General features: G+C 37.6%; 1 protein-coding gene across 7 annotated transcripts in view; it reads right to left on the reverse strand.

Moving 5' to 3' along the window:
• Positions 1–27197, reverse strand: part of CPEB4 (cytoplasmic polyadenylation element binding protein 4) — a 187295-nt gene that overhangs the window by 22547 nt on the left and 137551 nt on the right. For all 7 annotated transcript variants that reach the window (XM_084636779.1, XM_084636778.1, XM_084636782.1 and 4 more), the window contains one exon: positions 20107–20188. In XM_084636779.1, coding sequence (XP_084492905.1) covers positions 20107–20188 — 82 coding nt within the window. The remainder of the gene's footprint in view (positions 1–20106; positions 20189–27197) is intronic.

A 27197-nucleotide genomic window follows, 5' to 3' on the forward strand; every position in this document is an offset into this window, starting at 1 on the left:
AGAAAAGTTTTGTAAATGAGTTCTAATAGTTCATGAATTAGGAACCCAATTTTATGGGGTTCCAGGGGCTTCTGTATAGATTATTTAGGTTAAGCTTTCTATCTACCCAACTGGACTCAGTGCTCCGTCTGGAAGATACCATCAGAGATGCTTAGTTTTGCAGTTCTCAAACTGTGGATTTGTGTCTCCAGAGATAACATGCTTGTTAACAGCAAAAATGTTTTAAAATAAATAAATATATAGAGGTGAGAAATAACAGAGCTCAACCCTATTGTCCCTCTGCAAATTTGTGTACACAAAGTCAATCCATTACTTCTCTCTAAAAGTGCAAAGTTTCATAAAGTTCAAGGAATAGAAGATTACTGGGGGCGAAATAGATCTGGACAAGAAGTAGTCTGGAGATAAATATGAGAAGAGAGGGACAGGCAGTAGAAACAACAAAAGGGAAACTGTTTGAGCAGCATATTCCAGAAGTCTTGAGGTCTTTCTGAACGTAGTCTTCATTGATTTGAGATCTACCATACCATTCTCTCACTAGAAGGGAAAACCTATAATGGCAGCAGGCCGTAAGAGACCACCAGTTTGAAAATATTCTAATAAAGTTCTTCTACCTGTGGGTAAGACAGGCATGCATGCAAAATGCGAACAGTGCAACAAAGAAATGCAAGGCCCGAATGAAACATCATGAAAAGTGTTCCCTCTCAGGAGGAAGCTGTGTTGAAGATGATGAAAGGAACATGTCTGAACATGCAGGATTTTCAGGTTGGTAAACCTTTTTATTTCATACGTCTTTCTTAAGGACTGCCTGTCTTCCTTCTGAACTATTCTTGAATTCTCATGTTTGAGCAAAAAATATAGTTGTTACTCTATGGTACTATAATTTTAGATGCAGTTGTGATAAAAAATAAATAGCTGAAATAGGCAGATCTTCCTTTTACAATTTCACCTTTAAAGTAGTACTGAGTGTCAATGTAATGAGTAATACTAAATGAGCAGTATGGTAATAATAATTAAATAACGGCATTGACTTATTTTGTTTAGGAGAATCCATCCTCAACATACAGGAGTCTGAAGACTATCTACCTTCAAGATCACCATCATTTTCTATAGTTTCAGAGTTATCTGCCAATGACAGTGTTTCAGAGTTATCTGCCAATGACAGTGTTTCAGTCACATCATGTTGGTCACATAGTCACAGTATATTTATCACCTGTAGCAAAAAGAAAAAAAATCTCCATCATCCAGAAACCACCATAGGTGGTGATCAAGTTTGTGATAAGAACCAGCAGATTACAAAAAAAAAAAAAAAAGTTAATTGATGAAAAAGTTGCCCAATTTGTTTATGCAACAAACTCCTTTCCATATGACTGAGTACCCACACTTCATTAACATGGTTCAGTCATTAAGACCAGGATACAGTTCACCCAACAGAGCAGATGTCACAGGCAAATTGCTGGATACAGTGTATGAAAGAGAAACTGAGCAGTGTGCAAAAGGTCTAAAGGGTAAAATTATTAACCTGAGTCTTGATGGGTGGGAGCAATGATCCTGTTGTATGTGCTTGTGTGGTGACAAAAGGGAATGTCTTCCTTACAGAAACAATTGATACAACAGGAAATGCACACACAGCAGAATACTTACAAGTAGCAGCAATAAAAGCTATAACAAACAAAAATTCAAAATGTCTAGTATGCAGCTTGGTCATAGACAATGCTGCAAATGTATCCAAGAGGAGTAGAAATTATTTAGAAGAGAGTCCCAAGCCCATATGGTTGCAGGGCTCACTTGATGCACCGCATAGCCACATACTTCAGTGTTCCAGAAATAAAGGCTAATGTTGTTGAAATTGCAAAATACTTCTGTAACCACCATTTTGCAGCAGCTGCTCTGAAAAAAGTGTGAGGAACCAAGCTAACTCTCCCACAAGACATGCGATGGAACTCAGTAGCAGACTGTTTTGAGCACTATATCAAGAATTGGCCTAATCTGATGACAGTCTGTGAACAAAATTATGAAAAAATAGATGGCACTTGTCACAGCCAAAGTTCTCACCACTGGGCTTAAGAAAAATGTCGAACACATGCGGAGTACCCTGAAGCCTATTTCTGTAGCCTTGAACAAAATGCAGGGAAATAGCTGTTTTATTGCTGATGCTGTTGGAATTTGGAAGGAAGTGGGTAAGATCTTAAAAAGAGAAATATGCAATGACAGAGTTAAATTACAAGCATTAAAAAAAACAAATGGGACAAGCACTATCTCCAGCTCACTTTCTTGCAAATATTCGCAATAACTTGGTACCAGGGTCAAACCTTAACTGCTGAAGAAGAGGAGTTGGCTATGACATGGACATCCAGCAATCATCCCTTCATAATGCCAACTATAATAAACTTCAGAGCTAAGGGTGAGCCATTCAAGAAATATATATTTGATTATGATATTTTAAAGAGTCACACCAGTGAACTGGTGGAAGTCACTCAAGCACTTGGATTCAGAGACTGTTGAAGTGATAATCTCACTTTTAACAGCAGTAGCTTCTTCTGCCAGTGTAGAAAGAATATATTCTTCCTTTGGACTAATTCATTCCAAATTGAGAAATCATTTGGGACCTGAAAAAGCAGAAAAGCTTGTTTTTCTTTTCCAGATTATGAACAAACAGGAAAATGAAGGTGAAGACGACCAAGTTAGCTACAGAAGCCAACATTTTAAGTCACAGTCAATTTAATGTTTGAGATTTTTTTAAAAAAATATTTCATTTAACTATTTTAGTTAAAAACAATTTTAACAAAAACAAACCTGATTTTAAAATACTTGAATGTTTAAATTGGAAAATTCATATGCTTGTTTTGTTAAAATATTATACGTTTGCTGTTGAAGAAAAAAAATCCAGAATACATAATGTTGTTGTTTTAGTTAAATAAAAAAATTTAAATGTCTGTCTGGTGATGTTCTCCTCCTAATACAGCATGGCAAGGAAATCCTCCAAATACTAATAATTAACCTGTTGAATTGGAGATATTTATGAAGTCATTGGGAGGTGAACTATCTGCTTCAATTATCTTTGGTAAATGAAATAACCAATCATTCATTTTCTGACATAGCTATAAAACTAATCTGAAAACTTTTCAAAATAAATCCACTTTAAAAATGTATAGTGCATATCTTCTAAAAATGAAACCTACATCTATCTCTGAGTTGTGAAGAATATGTATTAAGGTTATAACAAACCAACAATGCCCTTTTATGTAGAAATCCATAATTAAATCTAGTCTTCCTGACTAGTGATTTAAATCAATCAACATTTAAATCAATCCACCAAAATGTAAGGATTTTGCAAATGGTGCCCCCATGATTTATTTTTATAATGAGCAAATATATAATTAAAACAAAAGACACAGATATGAAGTGCATCATGCAAAGACTAAATAACCAGGGTTCAGAAACAGACGGTATCGGCGTAGAAGCACCTCTCAAGCCTTGTTCTCATGAATCTTAGTTTTTATTTTAAAAAAAATGAGAGTCTCTTAGCTGTTATTATGAAGAAGTTCTCTGTTTATAGTTTTTACATAATCAGATACAGTTTGCCTGTGTGAATCTACAAGGAGCCTGGAGCAACAGCTCAGAGAAGTGTGAACTGCCCCATCCAACTAAAGAATTAAATTACTATCACTGGACATCTGAGTTAAGTGTCAACATTGTTAATAGTTTTATTCCTCACGTAAGAAAGGAGAGAGAGGATCACAGATCTGGAGTTTACTGAGTGACATGTTATTTTGGTGCACCAGTGGGTAACATCTGGGATAGACCACCACTCCTTCTCCTTAAATCAAAGAGCCTAGTCCAAGGAACCTATAGCAGAATCCACGGGCATATTCAAAAATTCTGTGGCCTGCAGGAACCACTGATCTAGTCTGACCTCCTGCTTGACACAAACCATAGAACTGCCCCAAAATAAATTTGTTTGAACTAGAGTATATCTTTTACACAAACATCCAGTCTTGATTTTAAAATGTTGGTGATAGAGAATCCACCACAAGCCTTGGTAAATTCTTCCAGTGGTTAAATTACTCTCATTGTTATAGATATATGCCCTATTTCCAGTCTGAATTGGTCTGTCTTCAACTTCCAGACTCTGGATCTTGCTATAGCTTTGTCTATTAGATTGAACACCACAATCAAATATTTTCCCCAAGTAGGTATTTATGAACTGATCAGATTATCCCTTAACTCTCTTTTTGTCCAGCTAAACAGGCTGAGCTCCTTAAGTCTATCACTACAAGGCATATTTCCAATACTTTAATCATTCTCTCCTCTGAAGCCCCACCAAGGAGGAGCAAAGCTCAAAGACTCCAGTGGAGCTCAGAGAGCACACATAATTTGAACGTCTGTACAATCTACAATGAGTGGTAACTAATTTTGGCAACTCACATGGGAGTTTATTTGTAGGTAAGAGTATGGAAAAGTACCACCACTTCCTTGCCACATGACCCCAAAAACAAGCACCCAAAAAACCTGCTTATTACCTTCCTATACTACCTAGAACCACTGCTGAAATCTTAGGAGCTGGAAAGTTTGCATTTCACAGTCAACCTACACATGCTTAGTACTATACTATACCGAGCACTATACTAAACTGAATGTTTAGTACTATACTGTTAGTGCAAGCCCTAAAATTCGATATTTAAGAGTGATCAAGCTGGGCTGCCCAAATGACACATGGTTTGCAAGTTCTCTCTAATGCAGTGATATTTTGCTACTAATTTCTCGACAAATAAGAACTTGATGCTACACTGAAGTGTTTGAATCTGTCCTTTATTATACAAGACATATCAGGTTGCACCACTTCCAGGTGAAAGCCTGGGGACAGAAGATCACTCAAAGAGAACAAGGACCCACCCCGAAATCAGCAGTCATTTAAAAAATATTAGAGATGTGAACAAGCTTTAGAACTGAGCGTCAAAGCAAGGGATACGAAGGCTGCCTCTAGAAAAAATATATATTGTACATTTATTTCAACTAGCTTTCACAGTTACTTCTCTGAATAGTATTTTTTCTTCTTCAAAATATGAAGATTCACTGCATTGGCTGGACAGTTTTCTTTCCATTTGAAAAAGGATCTTCTTGCTGTTGGACTTGGGCCCTGACTGATTACCCAGAAAAGTTGAAGTGTTCTAAAATAACTAGACTCTTATTTCTATTTAACTTATCTGTTGTTTTCTGAGAAAGTACTAAGATTACAATCTAAGCCAGATTTCTACCACTCACTCATGTTGCATAGCATCTTACTCCATGAGTAGTTCTATTGTCTTTAAAAAGCCAGATTGTGATATTCCTACTCATGTTAAATAGTACCTTATACCATGAGGAGTCCCAAAGAAGTCAAGGGGCAACTTGTGAAATAAAGTACTAGTCAGTGGAAGTAAGATTTCCACTGATTAGAGAATTATTTAATTCACAGTATCTACATTCAAACTACTCAAATAAAAGGCAACCACTTCTCTTTTATACAGCACTGTGTATGTCAGCTGAAAGTTCCTGTCTTGGTCTGTATACACTTGCTTTTTAAAACAGAGACAACCACATACAGCTTAAAACCAGAAGATCCCTTTTAATTACACAATCAAAAATGAATAATTAACACAGAAGTTGGTGTGAAAGACATGTATGTATCCCTCTCACTGATATTTTGCAATCTGTACAGAAAATAGCTTTTTAATGCCATAAGATGTGATTAATACATCCTGATCTATGAATCTTTGTTTTCGCTCTCTAACTGCATATTCTATGTACTGCAGCATCACTGAAAACAATATATTTTATGTTAACAGGTGGCCCTGAAGACTCCCTTAAAGCTGGCATGGGAAACAGCAAGCATGAGTCAGATAAGATTGTACTTATTTAAAAATATTAATGTTGCAACTTTAAGTATTTTAACTTGAGCTAAGTTTACTACCAGGACTTCTGAGGAAGAAGATTGGGATAATGACTCCAATCTTTCTGAAATGGTTAGAGAAGGGGATTCTGCTTATGCAAGCAAAAACACACCCATTGAAACAGGTATGCTGCTACACCAGCCCACCTCAGCTCAAGACTAAAAGCAAGCTGCAAAATACTGTGGCCAGCCTAGTATTAATGTACTTCTTGACATGCCACGTTTATAAAATATTGATTCATTTTTGTAATGACAGGACCATGCGGTGTGACCAATGAAGTTATTCTGAGTATTTGTTTATTCCATTATAACTATATTTGAAGCAGCCATTCACATTCCAGGTCAGATATCCATGTGTGTACATACATAGGCATGCTCAAACTGGGATTGTCATGAAAGTTGCACTTTCACATAAATTTGTGCACCTATATGATAAAATGGGCATTACAACAGAATGCTTGTTTAGATGAAATGTTTAATCCGATTTAGGCCAGAAAAGCTCAAATTGTCATAAGGCAAAATGAAAATGTCATTTTCATGCATTCCTAGATTCTTAAATTAGAAGGCTGGAGGACTTAGTTTGAATAGTGATTCCAGGCACGTGACGTACTGAAAGGGAACATGTAGGAGACTTTACATGACATGGATTTCTCATACAAGTCTTCAAACTTATGACATTGGAGAAAGATGTGCATATTATTCTGTAAAATAAATATTGGCATCAAATTCTAAGAATACAAGAAAACCCATGTATACCTACAGGAAACTCAGATAATACGAAGCACTATATGCAACTCCAAAAGGTACCATAAATACAAAAGTAGGGCTTGTTTGGCTCCAGAATAAACAGCAGAGTGCCTTCAGATATACACTGCTGTTGATCCTGCAGAATCCTATGAGAAAAAAATGTGTTTTGAAATATTTCTCTTTTCTTTTATTACGGAAGAGCACAATACAATACTATAATCACTGTGGAGACAGGCAACACCCTGACTATGTCTTGGGATTAAGATACTTCTGGATATTTTTCCTATGGTAAATTGAATGCAACTAATTAGATGAGTCTACACAGTAACACATGGACTGTCTCTTGCACTTCTCAACTGTTGGGAATGGGCTAAACCCTAACTGAATTGGCCTCGTTAGCACTGACTCCCCACTTAGTAAGGCAACTCCCCTCTTTTCATGTGCTGTATATTTATACCTGTTTACTGTATTTTCCACTCCATGCTTCTGATGAAGTGGGTTATATCCCACAAAAGCTTATGCCCAAATAAATTTGTTTGTCTCTAAGGTGCCACAAGGACACCTCGTTGTTTTTACTACCCATTCGTATATCATAGAATATCTGGGTTGGAAGGGACCTCAGGAGGTCATCTAGTCCAACCCCCTGCTCAAAACAGGGCCAATCCCCAATTTTTGCCCCATATCTCTAAATGGCCCCCTCAAGGATTGAACTCACAACCCTGGGTTTAGCAGGCCAAAGCTCAAACTACTGAGCTATCCCTCCCCCTATACATTGAAGAGGAAATGCCAGATCATATGTTGGTGGTTTGAATGGAATAAATGGGCATGAGATTCTGAGTACCGCCAAACGTAAGAAAGACTGTGCCACAAGCTTTAATCAGATCCCTTTTTGGATCTTTCTTGGGGCAAGCAAGCTGGAGATCAAACTTGCACAGGTATTATAAACCAATGTGTTAAGCAGACAAGATCATATTGTAATAAAGTTTCTGGTATTTTTATAGTACTAGGGCGAGGGCCTTATTTGGATGATTTTAAATTTAAAGTTATCACACTATAGTCTATTTTATAATTCAACATTAAGCAACCTCTGATTTCCAAATCCCTGCTGAAAATAAACTTCTTCCACAAAGCCTGTGAAGGTTGATCCTTCTGAAGATATCAGCACTGTCTTACATTGTTTTCTACCAGTATACGCTGAATTGTTTGTCTGAATTAGATTGGCTCTGTGGAGTAGGGGAAGAGATCCTTACTGTTTGTTTGGCACAGACCAGAACAATGGCATTTTAATAATATGTTCTAATGAAGATCTTTGGGCATAAATTTTGGGGGAAAACCTTATAGTTTAACATATTTAACATTAATTGGGAATGCTCTGGAAAACTGAAGTAGAAATAAGTGGCTCTCATTTGTTAGGACTTTAATCTGCCTACTCAAAGTTTCTCAATACCGAGCAGATTTTGTAGTGTTATATTTCAGTATATCATAGGGATCTGAGCAGAGAGGAATGAATGTCTTCGCCATTTATAGATATGAATCTACCATTTATGCCCCCCTATCCTCTACACCACCACATTACTAGCATTATGGTATCCCGCTTCTTAATATTAAAATGTGATTTTATGGACTGAACCCGCAAAAGATGATCTGCATGCACTGCAGCCACCACAGAACTACCAGAGATTATGAGCCAAATCGTGGTCACATTCACTACCATGGGACCAGGCTATAATGCAGTTTACACTGTCCTCTGGTGTCAAAACTGAGGTGTGCACTTCAGTACTCTTCTGAAGTTTCATCTCCAGTTTTTAAATCTGCTATACATCCTAAACATATAATATATATCACGTTATCCGAAGTATACCACTATCGTTTCATAATTTGTGACATTATACCAGTTATTTCAATCGACTGACAGGGAACATAATTTCAAGTAGATCTTATCTTTACACTTCCTTGGTGGTTCCAAGTGATAAAAATCAATTCACATATATTGACGGAATCCTACAAAATCTCGGATTTGAATGGGTTAGATGATGTGAAGGTGAAGTGTTATTGCTATATCCACTTTTTTTTAAAATACAGAGATTCAAGGGGTTCGGTTTATGACACGGGGGGACAGGAGAAAAAGATTATCACACTTTTTAGAACAGATATATGCACGTATTTAAAAATGGTTTCATAATTGAGAATATGAGCTACAGCAGGGGTGGGCAAACTTTTTGGCCCGAGGGCCACATCTGGGTATTGAAATTGTATGGTAGGCCATGAATGCTCACAAAATTGGGGTTGGGTTCAGGAGGGGGTGAGGGCTCTGGGGTAGGGCCAGAAAAGAGGAGTTCAGGGTGCAGGAGGGGGCTCTGGGCTGGGGTGGGGGTTGAGGGCTTTGGCAGGGGGTGTGGGTTTGGGGTGAGGCTGGGGATGAGGGGTTTGGGGTCCAGAAGGGTGCTCAGGGCAAGGACTGAGGGGTTCAGAAGGCAGGAGGGGGCTCAGGGCTAGGGCAAGGGGTTGAGGCACGGGAGACATTAGGGGTGCAGGCTCCAAGCGGCGCTTACCTCAAGCAGTTCCCAGAAGCAACGGCATGTCCCACCTCCGGCTCTGGCATGGCCAGGCAGCTCTGCGCACTGCCCCGTCTGCAGGTGCCGCCCCTGCAGCTCCCACTGGCCGCAGTTCCCAGCAGACAAGGCAGAGCCCCCTGGCTGCCCCTAAATGTAGGAGCCGGAAGGGGGACATGCCGCTGCTTCCAGGAACCAGAGTGCTCAGAGCAGCCCTCGACCCTGCTCCCTGGCTGGAGCAGGGCAAGCCCCAGACCCTGCTCCCCAGTGGGAGCTTGAGGGCTGGATTAAATCGGCTGGCGGGCCGGCTGTGGCCCACAGGCTGTAGTTTGCCCACTCCAATCTACAGTCAGATAGGAAAAGTGGTGCTACATGAAACTGATGGACTTTATGGCCAAAGGGAAGGAGTAAGTAGGACTTTGCACACTACAGGTCCTCTTGGTGGAATACTTTTTTCCAAGGGATTATTCTAATCTGTAATTTATCTTGCTAAACTATTTGTGGATGAGAAAAGAAAAGGTATTAGGAAAAGCTGTAAAGCCTCTTCCTAAACTTCCCATTCATACTCCCAGATCACATTCACTATTCCTTGCGTCTTTCATATAAGCATTTCTCCTCAAGCAGATTCTGGTCTATTACCATACTTACAGCTAAGCAATTTAAATATATGGGCAGGCAGTACCCTTCCTATGATTTAATGAATAGCTGGAAGTGCAATTCATGCACGATTCACAGCAAGAGCTGGATTTATGTTGGCATGTACTAGCATGCTGCAGGATTTAAACTAGCATGGATTTTTTTATGGTTAATACTAATAGGTTCAAATACACTTACTTTTATCTGTGGAAGGATTGCTCACAGGTCAGTTTGGAATTTTACATGAGGTTTTTGTGTTTTTTACAGCTTCCTCTTATTTCACCCCCAAAGCAACAAGTAAATGGTAGTCCCAGCAAAAGCAGCAGCAAACATATCCCAGCTGTTTGCAGCCAAAGCTTCCTCATTTCTCATTTTCACAATAACGAGCAACGACAAGAGGGCTGTTATTTTACAAGCAGTAATTCATGTAGAAACTGGCTGTACCACACATATTCCTCATCACATGTAAATTGCATCACAAAACTGGAATAATTTTTTTTTTTTTAAAAAAAGAGAGAGACTCTCCACTTGCCCTGTCAAGGTTTTGAATCGTTGCCTGGATGGAAGAGAGGCTTGGATACCACCAAAATTTTCCCAACAATTCAATTCTACTGAGGACAAGCATGATACCCTGCTGAGTGTCTCTTTCCACAAACAGCGCTTTTAACCCAGTACAGGGCTTTATCCGTCCAAACCTTTGTCCTGTAACACTTATCACAGCTTGGAAACTTCCAGGAAACATTACTACTCTTAGATGTTACTGGGAAAAGATTTTATACCCAACTTAAATATCTTAACTTATTTGATCATGAAAATTCCACATGTTCCAAGGACCAAATTACTCTTACAGATACCTACATGGCCTCATTATTGTCAGTGGAATTTCAAGGTTATAAGCCAAAGTGAATTTGTCTCCATATTTCTATGGTCTACTTTACAAAGGTGCTGAGCATCTGCAACTCTCACTGGCTTCAACTGGAGATGCAGGTGCTCCACGCATCTGGAGGTCAAGCCATCGGTGGTAGATTTAATAAAATACAGCATATCATACAGATTTAATAAAACTGCTAATCAACTTGTATTCCACAAACAATTAAACAAACCACGCTAGGATGATACCTATTTCTTAATATGTCATTTAAAATTTAAACATCATGTTCATATTCACCTAATTAAAAATTATTATCGTAGCTTTATAGCTAATGTCCTCAATGGCTAAAAAATTAAGTTTGGCACTACACATGTTCAAATTCTAGATTTGAATTTTCTGGAATCTTAAAATGACAAGAGATCATAAATAAATGAACCACATGTAAAATTTCAGTCTGCTGAATAGTAACTCCTTTGCATATAAACACAGATCACCCAATACTGAAGTTATATTTATATGATCTACGAGTGCTATCAGAATTAGTTTACAATATATTTTTAAGAGATAAAAAGTATAGCCATAAACCAATGGCAAAATCTGCTGCCATCTTTTTAACTGTATACATTCTGTTAGCTTTTAAGAAGTGGAATACTGGCCAGGTTCATCAAGGTATACATTATTTTCTTTTTAAATTAAATGAATGGTATTGGTTTGTAAGCATTTGTGTAATTAAACAGACCCCAGTATCAATAAAACGGTTAAATTTCTAAAGCAGATATCAGAGTTCTCAAATCATGAGTCAAAACACAACAAAAAGTGACCTGATAATTGTACCTGCACTAATGCATAAGTTTGTTTATTCTTTCACTTCCGCAGAGAAGAGACCTTGTAGGAAATATAAGCATCTCAACAAGCACTGATTTTAGTCAGTTATCCCCTGACAAATATCACAGGCATGGGTTCTCAAAACACATCACTTCTGTTTCCAAACTACTGATACCTGCTTTCTTTTTAAAATCCTAGGAAATGTATTTAAAAAAACATTATTTAGGCTGCAAAGTCAAGAATTCAAAAGTAAGGAAGTGCACATTTATAGTTGCCCGTGCAACTGTAATTTGCACCCCCCCCTTGCACAAATGCATTATGATGCAGTCTTTAATTACATGATCAGATAAATACTTCATCCTAAGTGATCTACTGTGCCTCAAAAACTGTATTTTAAGCATCGAAGAACACTCAGGAATCAACTTAGCATAAAAGGCAATTTACATCTTATAATTACTATAGTGTTTCTAAACATTAACCAAAATTTAACTCTTATATTTTCAGTCTGTTAATTTGAATTGTGTTATGATTCTGATTCATTATGGCTGCGAAATACAAAACAATTTTACTCAAAAGGTAACATCTTAAATGCTAAATTCCTTTGGTTTTTTTACAGTGGCCATGGGATCACGCAGTGACAGTGTGGAAAGGAGGCTCAGATACCACTGTGATGGCTAGCCTTATAAAAACCTAACTCAATATCTGGTGCCTAATCTGAGATTCCATGAAGGAGCCTGGTCTTCAGAGGTTGAGGCTCACCATTTTCTGAAATTCGGCCCCTATATGTTGTCTCAAGTTAGGCACTCAAAATCACTGTCACTTCTGACAAGTCTTGACCTAGGTCAGTCCCTATGGTGCTCTCCCAGAGCATCTTGTCTTCTTGTCCACACAGGCTATTTTTTAGACTAACTGACAATTTCTGAGTTAACTCTGAGTCTACATTGGTGTAAATTAACTCCACAGTTATATTATTATAAATGAGAGCAGAATTTGGCCCTATTTTCTTTGGAGACAAATGTCTCATTCTGTGCTGGCACTAAACAAAAGTAATCACTATATAAATTAGAGATCAATTTTAACCTTAAATGTTTTTTTTTCCAGTCCTGAATTAGAATATGGGGAAGATGACCCTTTAAACTATTCTCCTGACCTGAAGAAGAGCTTTGTGTAAACTTAAAAACCTGTCTCTTTCACCAACAGAAGTTGATCCAATAAGGTATGTTACCTCACCCACCTCCTCTCTCTAATCTCCTGTATGTTTTATAGTTTAGTGAGAGATACCAGTTTTGCATGTGTGTTATGAGTGAGATTTACATTATGCAAAAAAAAAAAATAGTAATAATCAAAAAAATCATGGGGCTTGCATGTGACTTCAAGACTCCAGCCATTTTTAAAAGCTCCTCCATTTTTACTAAGGTTTACATTACATAAACTAACATGATAACAATCCAGTATGCCACCAGGAAGTACAAAACAAATTATCACCTTTAAAAAAGGACTTCAAAAAGGGATGTGCTTTAAATAGCGTTACAGTGAGCTATTCACTACACATACAAGCCAACCTGTGCACCCCCACCCACGTTCCAACAGGAATCTTCTGAGTAGGCAGCAGCTTTAAAGCAAGCCAGAGAGAGCTGGCTAATGTTACATTTGCAGTTTCATTATTAAGCATGCAGTGACTGCATGGGATACCACAACCCCATAAGTACACCCTCTTCCTGCCCCCCCAAGAGAGAAGTTACCTTGTGCTGCACAATCTTCATACGCAAATTAGGACTGATTCTTGTATTACAGGCACTTAAGAAAATAGCAGCAACACAAACACAACAGAACAGGCACAGAAAAAAACAAGTATTTGGGACATACCATAACAGCAGTAACTGCTGGGGGAGTCAAGATCATTTTCTTCCTTCCTACACTCCCCACCAAGTCTTTGTCCTCTCCCATCCCCACCACCACACACACAAAACCCTTTGCTTTCGAACAAACTGTATTTCAGGGTACTGTAACACTTATACAAGCTATTCCAATTCTTTCTGGAATTAAAATATGTGCTCTCAACTGCAGTTCACAGTACTTGGTATCATCCAGCCAGTTCAGGAGATTGAGCAGGTTCCAGAAAGACAAGCAGGCAAGCCCAAGTAATCTTTCAGTTTATTTCTTCATAGAAATTTTAGGACATTTTAATGATTTTACACACTTTAGGCTCAAAGTGTGAGTGGGTTTTTTGTTTTGGTTTTGGTTTTTTTGTTATTTTAGTTTTTAAATGTAAACCAGTGAGCTTCACCCACCTCATGCATATTTTTCCAGAGCTGATCTGATTCTTAACCAATTTTTTCTTGCTAAAACTATTAATATCAATGCCATTTCTATTTTTTCCTACATATGGTACACCATGCTAAGTATCTCTTCAATGCATATCTACCCCGAGTTCAAATTGAGACCAAATTCTGTGACAACTAGCTACATCAAGACAAAAGTTCACTTGCCATCATCAGTCTATTTTTTTAACCTACAATAATTCGAAATTAGGCCAAACTGCAAAATTTGGAGCTGGGTTTGGTTATCCTACTCCTTTTTCCCCACCCTGCAAAAATGCCCTAAGAAGTTCATCTCAGATCTGTTTAGGAACTCAAAACAAATTCCCTCTTGATTTCTAAGTCTTAGGGCAGTTTATATATTGGTCATACCCATGTGACTGCCAGGCTCAAAGGAGGACCAGGAACAATCAATATGTTAAACCAGCGTCAAGAAGCAAAAGTCCTTGCGCTGTTCATTTTAGTTTTTCATTTACCACAGTACCAACATTATTTCTTTCACGTTTCTGCTCTGGTCTTCCTGCTTGCTATGAATTTTGAGTTCTTCCATATTTAAAAAAGTGAAATGATCACAATCTAAGGTGATTCAGGGTTTGTTTTTTAAATGGAAGAGTGGTCAAAAATTGGCCCGATAATAGGCATAAGAATCATGAAAGCCAAGACCTGATGATTGGTCATTACTTTTCCTTTATTAGTTTAAAACCAAACCTCCAGTGTGGCCTTGATTTCTGTTAGTATCTCTGTTTATTTCATTTTGTTAAAAACCGAACAAAATGATTCTTAAGAGATTATAATTTAGCTATTTTTAAATTGAAGGCTCTGGGAAAGAGCCAAAAAGATATACAGGAGAGATTGGGGAGAACCAACATACAGGTATAGGAAACACTGCATTTTATATATACATACATATAATATATACACATATAGAAATAAACATGTTGTAAACTAGAAATAGCTAAAGGGATTTAAAATAAAGGCTTCAAGGACTAGGTCAAATGATGAGTTAGTACCTTAGCAACATTTGGCAAGAATAAAAATCCTTGACTGTCACAAATGAAGAGTCTGGGAGTAGCATCCTAATCCATTTGCAATGGACAATTTTAGGACTGGAATCCTTTGTTCCCAGGTCAGGATTGGCAGAGTCATAGTGAGGAGACACCAGTGTCAGGTCTAGCCTGTTTCTTAACTTGTCTATTAGACCCTAACTTACAGGTATTATGTTCACTTCCTTTTTAAAAAAGTGAATAATTCACTTGTAATCTAATTTATATTATCAATTAACTCAGAAATCCCATGGGTTCTTCATTTTTACTGTGACAAAGTGAATTTGCAGGCTGACCACCAGTGACTACAGGCTGAAGTCATTTAATGCATAACTCACAAGTACTTCCTAATTATGGTTAGGACAAACTGGGCCAGTGTACAACACAATGAGGGGAAGAGGCAGTTAGTTTTTCACCATTTCATATTAAGTTTTATGTATTTAAGGTTCAAATGAGTAATGATCTTTTTTTTCTATAAATTGCTCAGAGAAGGGGGTGCACAGATTGGATCAAAGATTGACAGGCTTTGTGCCGCTCTTTCACCCAACCTAATATATAATACAAAAGGCTTCACTGATTATAAAGCTATATTGAGTGCAGGTCACATGGGTCTGCATTCACGCAGGATCCCAGTAGGGTACTGTGTAGCACTCCAAAAGTAAAGCAAGGGAGGAAAGGAGGAGGTGTTTTTGGCTATTAAGTTTAACATCCCTGCTCAGCATAAAAATATGTATACTTCTGTTTTTGTAGACCCCTTTAGGATGCTAACAAAAATCAAACCTCAGGGTTTTTTTTGTTTTGTTTTGTTTTTTTACTGATTATTCATGGTCACTCACTTATCTGGCCATTATTATTATTATTATTACTATTATTAGTTATTTACATTACCACAGCATCTATAGGCCTCAACCAGGATTAGGACCATTGTGCAATCATTGACATATGACTCTTTGTGTCACCAATTATCTGAGCATATATTTGCGGAACCAAATAGGATGTCTCAAAAACAAACCACATTCCAAACACTGCACAAGAAAACGCCAGTTAATTTCTTCCTTCCCAAGCGTTCAGAAAAATCTCTGTACAAGTCATTCCAACTCTATGACACAAACATCTTTTCCATAGGATCATTGTGGACCGTCACCCATTTTTAAAAATCTAGTAGTTTTTCAGGACTTGAAGAGGCTGATTGTTCTAGAAATATCACTACATGTAGCCTTTAACTCAAAGTAATCCATTTTGAGAAACATCAGGTCTTTGAATTTCATTTTCATCAGGTTGCCTCCCCCCTCTCCAATTTTCAGGTAATGTGCACACCATCTTCACATCTACCTCCCCGCCTGCCCCCATGCGCCCAATCCTTTTCAATTTTAGTTTACTCTTTCACTCCAAAGCCTAGCTTTTTCTCACCCTACCCATCTTCGGCCTAATTTTTCCCATGTATCTCTCATGCAGCTTTAGAGCTGATTCACATATTTTTCTTTGGCTTTTTCTAGACGGACTCTTTTACAATAGTGCTTTGCAGTGCTGGAAGCATGTGCGCCAGCCTACTACTTTAATCCCTTTCACTTTGCACCCTTCCAGGCAATAAGCGCCAGTCCCATAGCCTGGAAAGAACAGAGGTACAGGACAGTCACTAAAACAGCAAGTCTGCCACTACACAGCATTTAAAGACATTTCATTCTAGATGAAAGAAGGAAATATTTAGTCAGCCATCTCGTGTTACACCAATGCTCAAACTGCAATCTGGAAGACCCAGATTCAAAAATCAGTCTCTGGATCTCCGGCTCAGCTGAAGGCCGAGTACAATATAAAGAAGATGCAATTAGTCTCTAGGGAAAGGCTTCTGCAGATTGTCATTGGCTATGCAGAAGTCAGCACGCTCACTGTCGTGGATAAAAATAACATACTGAAATGGCAGCTGTTCAGGAAAGGAAATGGGGATAGGATTCAAGGGTAGAAAAAATGAAACAGCCACAAATAAAAATATTCTCTATCATGTTTTACAAAATCTCATCAGGATTTTAACACTGAATTTAATAGTGAATCAATGCTATTTTCAAAATGCTTCTCGAGGATCCACCCCCCCAAAAAACAACAAAAACAGAAAATATTGCCTTGTTTGTACGCTTATTATTGCGAGCAATCCAAGAACAACTGTTACACTTATTCATAAAGAAACCCAAGATTAATAAATATAAGACTTGATCAGTAAGTAGTTGGAGAGAGAATAGATTTTGTTTAGTTTTACTGATTGTTATGCTGTAGACTTCAAAACCAAAACTACCACTATTCTGTACAATATTATCAATATTACAATCCCAAAATTAAGTCAGGCCATCACTTAAACATTCAGGGGTTTTCGTCAAAGCCTTAAGAGACAATGGTCCCAACACTATGATTCCCAATCCCTAAACATCTTTCCCCCTCAGTTCTGAATTGGTCTGAAGAAGACTTTAAAAGGCTCACTTGGTGTATTTTAATATTTTTCCTTATTTCTGGAGTGCATTGTGCTATGAAAGGAAGAAGTAACCTGACTTAGAATACTGACACTTAAATCCTTATTAAATTTTATCAAAAAGAGTCAGAAGTTAGCAACAAGACCTATTAGATCACCTGGCCCAATTCCCTGCCAATCCCAGATTGTTTCCTACAGTATGTTTTCTACTGCTCTGTCCAGTCTATTTTTAAAGTCTCAAGCAATGGAACTTCCATCACTTCACATAGACGGACAATCCAAATTAGTTGAAAAACACTGCCCATGAAAAGTAACCCATATAAAACAAACTGCGTAACTATTTTTATGGATCAACTTATGTAACTGCAGGTATTAAAATAGGACAGCAAGACTAAAATGACAACCACAACTCATCATATTTTAAGATTCTTACCTTCTGCTGATTCTTTTAAACATAGTCAAGCTAATTCTTTTTTAAAAGGCACACTCCTTAAAATCCTACAGCAAATAAACCACTGCACAAGCCTGCTAAGCTATAATAGTAGAGAACAGGGATTTATGTACCACAAGTTTCATGTAAGTAACTTAAAAACGTAGCCTAGGAAATACTACTTTAAAATGGAGTACTTATGGCAAGAAACTTAAAATGGAAGCATTGTCAAGGTAAGTATATTTTTAGGGCTATTAACCGTAAAACATCAAAAAAGAATATTACAGTTTAGAGTAATGTGTCAATATAGGTCAAGCACCTCACGAAAATACAGTAGAAAATTTCCCAGAACAATATCTGATTGATGTTGCTGTGTTCTGATTACGCAACAATACACGGCGCTTTAGACCAAATATAGATGATTGTGCACTGGGGATTAACAAATCAAGCTCAAGCAAGAATTAGTATGCATCAGAAATATACACTATTCTTTGCTGACATTTATTCCACTCTTTGGAACACTTTTCACTTTAAAGTAAAGAACCATTTGAAAACCAAAGGACTTTTTCAGAGCAGTTAAACCAATCACAGTACTGTACAAAACTACCCTTAATTACTGAACATGACAATATAGCAACCTTACTTTGTTAGAAAACTAAATTTCCCTTAAAAGGCTCGTTTGGTCTGCAGCCACATCACTGTGAGCGTGTCAGATTTAATCAGCTAAAAAATTGGATTGGGCCCGCCTAATAGCTGTATGAAAGGCCTCCAAGTGTATTCCAGGTACTCAATTTAAGTGGGACACTTGACTTAATACTGAACTAAGGCTCCATTATGATGCTACGGTATACACAGCGTACTGCGCTCTGATGGCATGTGGGGGTAAAAAACAAAAACAAAAAACAAAGCCTTTACAACTTGCTGTTATTAAAGAGTAGCAAACCTCAAGGGTTGTCCTGGAGTCTCCAGGAATTGAAGATTAATCTTTAATTGAAGATTTTGTCATGTAATGAAACCTCCAGGAATACATCCAACCAAAACTGGCAACCCTATTAAAGAGCCAATGGCACTGGTACCCTTCTCCCCACAGGGAAACGTTTTTGTTTTCATTTTTAAACTCAGTGGGAGTTTTGCCTACTTAGAACTCCATTGTAGTTTCAGTTGGAAAGTTATTTCCTGCACTAAATTGTCATGCAGCTGCATTTCACCCCAGATCTGGATGCATGAACTTTTAGTATACATCTGTTAAGTACTTTGGGATTGTACTAGAGGAGAAGTACTATTAAAAAGCAAATCACTTTCATTAATAACACAAACCTTGGTGTTAGGGGAAATTTATTTTTAAAGACTACCATAAATCTGTTTTAGTGGCCTCAGGTCAACAACAAAAATGAGCATAAACCTTGAAGTGGATAAATAAGAGTAGTCAGACAACTGTAACCCTGAGACTGAAATTGTAAGATTAGTGTTTAGCACTGACCTGCAATAAACTAAACTTCAGGGTTTTATAGCATGTGCTGCTTTTATTAAGCAATATATTAATGTATATTAAAAGCATTTTCAGAAGACAGTTGTTTCTTTAGTCGAAATTTTCAGAACACTTTCCTGGGGAGCTTAAAACTCATTTCTTTTTAAATCTTTCACTGGCAAAATATACCACTCCTATATATTTAAGGATTTCTCATTCCTAAGGGACAGCACAAGCCTGTTCAATCTTTACTCTGGAGAAAGTACTGCATCAGGAGAACCTTGTAATTCAAAAGGGAAACGGACATAATTACACAAGTGTGTGGCATAATCAAGGGAAAGACTACTTGAGACAAAGTTGTGATGAAACAGCTTAGTACTCATATTAGACACTGGGTTAGTTAAATAAGTACCGAAGACATATTTTTGCAGAGACAGAAGACAGCATGAGTGGCTGAAGAGGGAAAACACTGTCAAGTAGGTAGGTATGTTTTACCTATCTGAATGAGATTCCAGAAACTAGGAATTTAATTTTTACATGCTGCATGTTTAAAAAAAATTCAACAATTCAAGCCACTTATTACAAAAAAGAATGCCTTGTGCTTCCATTTCATAGCGTCCTTGATCAAGACATTACACACACACCGGTGTTCATGTGCATTGATACCTTCGTCTCTTGATGGAGCAGGAAAATGAGGCCTAGATGAGTTGACCAGCATGCAATATTCAAATGATACCTTAGTTGTTCAAACAAAACACAAATTTTGTATCCTGCCCAAGCACATCATCCTAATTATTTACTGCAGGAAACAGTCGCCTTCTAAATTTACCTTTCAGTGAATCATTTTCAGCTCTCATGATGTCAATCAGCGAGTTCTCTAGTGAATGCATGTCAAAAGTTCTTGCGCGATCCTGCAAGTAAACACAAACAAAGCCAGTTTAGACAACAAAATGCTATCCAAGGCTACCTCAAATATGCAGAAGCTTCTACTCCAGCCTAGGTTATTAGATCAGAATTAAACATATACAATGAAATTATATTTAAAGTAAAACTACAGGACTCTTGGGCTTTTACTAAGTAACAGTAAATTCATATCAGAAGCTTCAGTTTTGCATTAGTAACACCACGAACAAAATATCTGAAAACAAATGAAACTACAGTTTTACTCCTTAGAAAGCCTCATTGCAATAAGTAGTTTTTAAAACAATTAAAATGAGATATCCTGTATTAAAGCTCACTGCAAAGCAATCTCTCCTTAAAAAAAAAAAAGACAATATGTTTATCGTATTGACATTGAGCATTTATTTTGCCAGCCACAGAAATTCAGTCAGAACTGATACTGTTAAGAGGCCAAGAAAATTTGGGTTACTTTATGTTTGTTTTAAGAAAGAAAAGTAACATAAAATAGGAGTGTTCAGGTATATTTTAGAGTTGGCTGGAAAATGGAAAAACAAATGACACACAAGTTTGTTTTCCTTTTTCATCAATTTAGTTTCCACTGAAGTTTTCAAGCCAGCTGAAGTCTGGAGGCTGAACTACTCCAAAACTCTATTTGCCTAGTTTAATACTCTGCACCCTCAAATAAATCCTGTTTGAAGTAATGAAACAAATTGCAATTTAAGGCTCCAGTTCAGGAAAGCACTTACCAGTTTAAACTATGCCATTACAATACAATGTTAATCCAATGCTATACAGTTATCAGTCATTTTGGTGTCTGCACAATTAAAACTGAAGTTCACGGAATTTCATTTACTGCAAATATTGGTGCCAAACAGCCTAGTTTTTTGGTAAAAAGTTAACATTTTGTACTTTAAAATTTCACTCTTTAGACCCAGAACTTTGCAATTTTAAACAAACACTTAAAAACAAAGCACTAGACAAACTTTAGACACAAAAGGTGACTTGTATACATTACCATCACATCATCTGGATCCATTTGAAGTAAATTTACCAAGGATTTCTCCTTAGTGTCACCCTTTAGCATATTTCATAGGTCACCCTTTCTTGACTAAAACAGCCAATGCTCAACTGAAGAGAAAATCAAAGTTCACATATGTCTATCAAAGCCACTTATCTGGTTATCCAAGTTAAAAGTAATGTATTGCATTAATGTAGTAGTAGGTTTACAAACCAACACCAAACACTTTGGCCAAGCGTTATGGTTCTCAGTTTCTTGACTTTAGTGTCTATATTTAACTTTCATGTTTCAATAATACAGTCTTGCAAAATTACAAGTGTTCACTAGTCCAGGCACAACATATTTTGCCCCATGATGAAATAATTTAGTCATCCACCCAAAATAGTTTCCCCACACTACCCCCTCCCAGGGAAACAGGCAAGTAGAATTTTGTTAAACTATTATTAACAGACATTGCATTTAATTTCTGTGTTCAAAAAGGAGACCACCTCTAATCCCAGGTGTTCTATTTTGTTCATTTTCTAAGAGAGATTCACCTTGAAACCAAGACCAAGTGTGGAAAGTTTCTGCCCATAAGAAAACAAGGAAAGTTACAAGCAACTGTAGATAGGAGATTAGAGTGAACTTGTATACAACTATATCAATTATTACCCACCAATGTGGGGTTTAGTTTCTCTCTACATCTAGATGTGAAGCTAAACTTTTGCAAGGTAAGTAGAGCCAGATTTGCTCAGTATTTGGATGAGAAGTTAAAAAACCCTGCATAAAATGGTGCTGTATATTCAATAACTGATACTTTCATTTGCTTTAGTATTGAAATACTGCTGCCATTCTGGCTGGGCACTGTATTGCTGAAGAGTCAATCTTTAAATGAGAAACTGGTCATGGCCATTTGTGGTCATTAAATACTCCGTGGTATTTTAAGAGTAGAAGTGGTTGGCTCTGGTGTCCTAGCCTAATTCCTATTTAGTAAGTCACATTCCTACCAAAAACAAAATAGTAATTTTAACTGAGAATTTATTTTTCACTTCCCCTTTAAAAAAAAAACCAAAAAACCCACAACCTTGTGCGTTCCTGCCACAGAATGGTTCAAGTACCCCTCTCCAGAGAGAGCTCGTTACAGTAGCATGTAGACATTCCTTAGAGAAAGTCTGGCAGAAAGGTGAAGGTAGCTGTACTCTGGTCACTCACAGGGCAGAAACATTTACCATACTAATATGGCCAAAATTCAACTTGCTGTGTTTCTGCCTCATCTTTTCAGTGTTTATTTCTCACTAACCTGTATGACAAAAGAGCATACATATCTACCAAAAAATACTAGTTTAGGAACATTTGGTTCCTTATACCTTTTTTCCTCCAGCTTCACATTTGTTTCTTCTCCTACTTGTTTCTTTCTTCACTGGTTCTTTTAGTTTCTTGATCTGACATTTTTGTCCATGGTTCCTATCAATTTCAAAGTCTAGTTATAATTCTAATAACTCCAAGCCCTAGTCTGTACTACTAACTTATGTTGGTAGAACTACATCACTCAAAGGTGTAGAAAATCCATACCCGTGAGTGACAGAGTTATACTGACCTAACTCCTGGTGTAGACAGCACCGTGTCATCAGGAGGGCTTCTCCCAGCTCTTCTCCCTCTCGGTGATATCAAGTACCTACTCCAACAGGAAAAGCTTTCCCATCGACATAGATAGCGTCTTCACTAAGCACTACAGCAGTGCAGCTGCACTGGTGCAGCTGTGCCACTGCAGCACTGTAAGTGTAGATAAGCCTTAAATTTCAATGAAATCAATTTGAATAGTTTACATAGGTAAAAAAGTGTTCCTTATCTTAATTGACTTTAATGGGAATAGGTATAATCCATGCAAGTCAGAAATGAATAAAGACAGACATTATCCCTAAATTTTCAGTATCTGTATTGCTTCCATTCAGGACTGTTTATTTTATTTTATTTTATTGGGGGGGGATGGTTTTTAATGATATTGTAGCACTTTCCAATCTCTCAACATTTCTCACTACGTATTTCTTTCTGTTCTGTACCTTATTTTGTGCTTTGAATCTCTTGTTAGCAATAGATCTAGAACTCAGCCTCACCAATATTGAAGCAGCTGGAAACTCCAACTTGTATGCGTCTGCCACTGCTCCTATCTCACAACAGGGGGAGCATGGGATTTCAGAAGCTTGCAGACCCTTCAGCTGCCACGCTGTCAGAGACATCTCAGGTATCTGGCAAACATTTAATGGGAAGAATACTGCCAGGCAGCCTCTGTATGTTATTTTGTATGCAATGCTGCCAACAAACTGTAGGGTCGGCCCCAAAATAACTTCTCTCCCCTAAATTTTTAGTGTTGTGCTGAGATTAAGTTATATTAATGAATGTCACAGAGAGGGATTAGCATTCATCAGTTGGATGTGATGTGGAGGGGGCAGTGTTTGGCATTCAGAATAGAGGCAGTATTTAAACATATATAAGGGAGAAGAAAGGTGGAATAAACTGGAAATTCCCTCAAAGGGACAACTAGATTTTTTAATGGAAATTTTCCCTGAGCCCGCTCACTTTCTACTTGTTCCATTTTTAATTACATGCCCCATTTATTCTCCCCCTTTATGATGCATGAATTTCTAATGAGGATACCCATGTCTTATAAGCTCAGTTTCCCAAGGTTCTTCACCTACAGTTCTAAACCATGCTCATCTTGATTACCAAATAAAGTTATGTGGCTGTGTTCCCATTGGTAGCCACCATTAATGGATCATTCACAATGGAAGGGTGCAGACCATTCTAAAACATTCAGAGCCTCATCCTCTCCACCTTCTCGTGGTTCCAGACATACCAAGATGATGGAAGACTCCGGGTGATACAAAATGCTGAATACCAAGAGGCCCCTATCTGCCACAGTCAGTCATATGTCTTGATGAGGTTTCTAAACAATTCTAGAGCATTCTCAATATACAAGTGATAAGCAAGTTTTTTCTCAGGCCTGAGGGAATGCCTAATGGCCTAGTCAGCTTGAGGCGCTGAGTTGCCTCAGCCTCAATCCTGGGAAAACACAAGTCTTGGTACTGGGACATTTGAAAAAAGTTGCTCCTCAGGGTCCCTGCCTATTGAGGGCATTTGTTAAAAGGCCACAAACCAAGTTAAAATGCATCTTAGCATCATGTCCCTTCCACAAAGCACCACTTATTAGTGAAAGAGTAGAAGCTAGACCAACAGTCTATTCTAGTTATCCTAATCTTTCTAAGTTGTTCAGTTACTATGGTGGCAAGCCTAGTACACACTTTATTTCATGACATCTGATGCTATTTTCCAATTACAGAATTTCAGCAGACTATGTCCCTATTTATACCATGACACACTCACAACAGCAACCCATGTTTCCTGAGTGCTATTTAACTGCAATTCCCTTTCAGCACGGCTTCTCAATCACCTGTAAGACATTCAAAACGCAGCATGTCATTCACCAGTTTGCATAATTATGAGCATTTTGTCCACCCTGTATTATGTACTATTTACACTGGGTAGGATAGACTAGCCTAGAAATACCCCTAGCACTTTGAACCCAGATGTCAGCAACAATGCATAAAACCAGAAAAGCAGATCTATCCCTGAAGTGGATAGAGCAAATGTTTTATTTAATTACTTACTTTTTGGAACTTCTGGATAATCCCAGTACTTTGTTTAGTCAATCAATTCTAGATGGTGCCTATTCTGAAAAGAACAGATACCACAGGGCTCCCAGATTCCCGAACACAGACCTAAATCTGCACTGACTACCCTGAAACCTCATCAATTTCAGTGAGCTTGCAGTGTTTAAATCAGCAAATTTGGTTCACTGTGCAGAGAGGTCCATTAACAAATTGAAAGGCTAAGCATCATAATAGTACAATGGCCTGAAGAGAGACAAGCACCATGAACACATTTTTCTTTTTAGTAGAATTTCTCTATTCAGGTAAGATATTTGATCCTGAATTATTTAAAAAGAAAAGAAACTGCACCAGTTTTGCTCAGTGCAGTGTTCTAAAAGTTTACATGGTGGTCAGCAAACAAAGACGTACTTTATCTGAAAATGATAAAAATTAACATTTGAGACTAGCACTGGTGGCCATCTTGCCAGAGACCTGTGACTACACATTTAATACTGCTTCAACATTACTGCTGTAACATGTAAATATTAAGCTCTGATTTTTAACTCAGTAACCAAATATGGGGAAAAGTTGGTCTTTGTGAAGCATATGAATTTTCACTATGCTGTACCCAGCAAAAATGAGTGCAGTCCCTCTTTCAAGCATTCAGTGGGGAGGGGGATTCATCCCACAGCGTGGTGTTTTCTAAATGGCCCAATTCACTGAGTGACAGTGGCCCCAACGGAGTCATACCAGTGATCTGTGTGTAATAAATATATGAATGAGAAAGAAGGGATATAGGGATAATGATCACCCAAAAGAAAGTAAAATGTCTATATAGCTATAACAAAATAAGTTTTCTGGTGGCTGATATTACTTACCTAAGTTGATCAGAAGAAGAACTTTGCACTTCAGGAGTTTGTATTAGGGTATCTGACCTTTTGCTTTGTAAGAGGGCTCAAAGGGCAAGCACATTTACCTTTGGCAAAAAAGGACTTTGAGAAACAAGATCCTAATGAGAATCAAATTATAGCTCCAATACAAGAGGCTGCTTTTAAGATATTAACAACATTTACATGCTGTAAGAAATGGTGGAATTTATATAAAAACAGCATTGCTTAGAAGACTAACTATATAAAGGTAATATTTAGCAGCCCACACCCAATTAATATAGAGCTGATATTCTACACCAGTGAACTTTATGCAAAGGTCTGGCCAAATCACTCTAAAAAGGAAATGGAATTGCTTGTCTGTTTCCTTCATGTTGCCTAGAAATAATTTCAAAATACATACAATAGCCATGATAATATGATCTAGTGGCTAAGGACTGAGAGATGAACTCCCGGATTCTAGTCTCAACTCTGCCACTGACTCATGTGAATTTGCACAAGTCACTTAACCTCTGTGCCCCGTGTTCTCCCCACATCGATCTGTAAAGAATATTTTAAATACTTTGGGATCTGTGGTCGACAGGTGCTATGTAAGGACAACATTTAAAATGGAGATGCTTATAAGTAGGAAACCACACAATTCAGATTCCATAAGATCCATCTTCTTCCCTACTTCAAGTCCAAAGGGACCCATTCCAGAATAAAAACACTTAGGATAAATGATGTATTATACATATTATGATACTATATGCACTGGAAGTTGAACATGAAAACTTGATGGCATGGAAGAGAATGTTCAGCATGGACTTGAACCAAAACCTTAGATTTAAATTCTCCTGAGCTTCACAGACAGTTGATCTGGATTCAACCACTGAAGTACAGGCCTAACTACATTTAATCTGTACCCATGCCTTCAGTATCGCCTGACCAATTAAGACTCCAGAAACTGAGAGTTTCTATTCAATGTTTCCCAAGATGAGGCAATCGCAACCATAGTCTGCCAATGCTATGAAAGCCAAACAGTATAAAATCAAAGCCTGCCTGGGTGTGACAATTTGCTTGTAGCAAAGGCTGTGCCTAATATTACAAAATGTGAATTCTTTGAAGAGTCAGGCATCTATAATGATGCAAAGTAAACTGTTGATTTTAGCAATTTATTGAAGATGATTAAGCAGTATTTATGGGGCAAGCATAATTGCATATATCATACTTTAAAACTGGAGGTTTCAGAGTAGCAGCCGTGTTAGTCTGTATTCGCAAGAAGAAAAAGAGGACTTGTGGCACCTTAGAGACTAACATTTATTTGAGCATAAGCTTTCGTGAGCTACAGCTCATCTGATGAAATGAGCTGTAGCTCACGAAAGCTTATGCTCAAATAAATTTGTCAGTCTCTAAGGTGCCACAAGTACTCCTTTTTTTAAAATTGGAGACTATCAATTCTATTCAATATATATTGTTTAGTTCTTTGGAGAACTTTCCTTTGCAGAAT

The sequence above is a fragment of the Lepidochelys olivacea genome (assembly GCF_965140295.1).
Source record: "Lepidochelys olivacea isolate rLepOli2 genome assembly, chromosome: 8".
NCBI classification, from domain to species: Eukaryota; Metazoa; Chordata; order Testudines; family Cheloniidae; genus Lepidochelys; species Lepidochelys olivacea.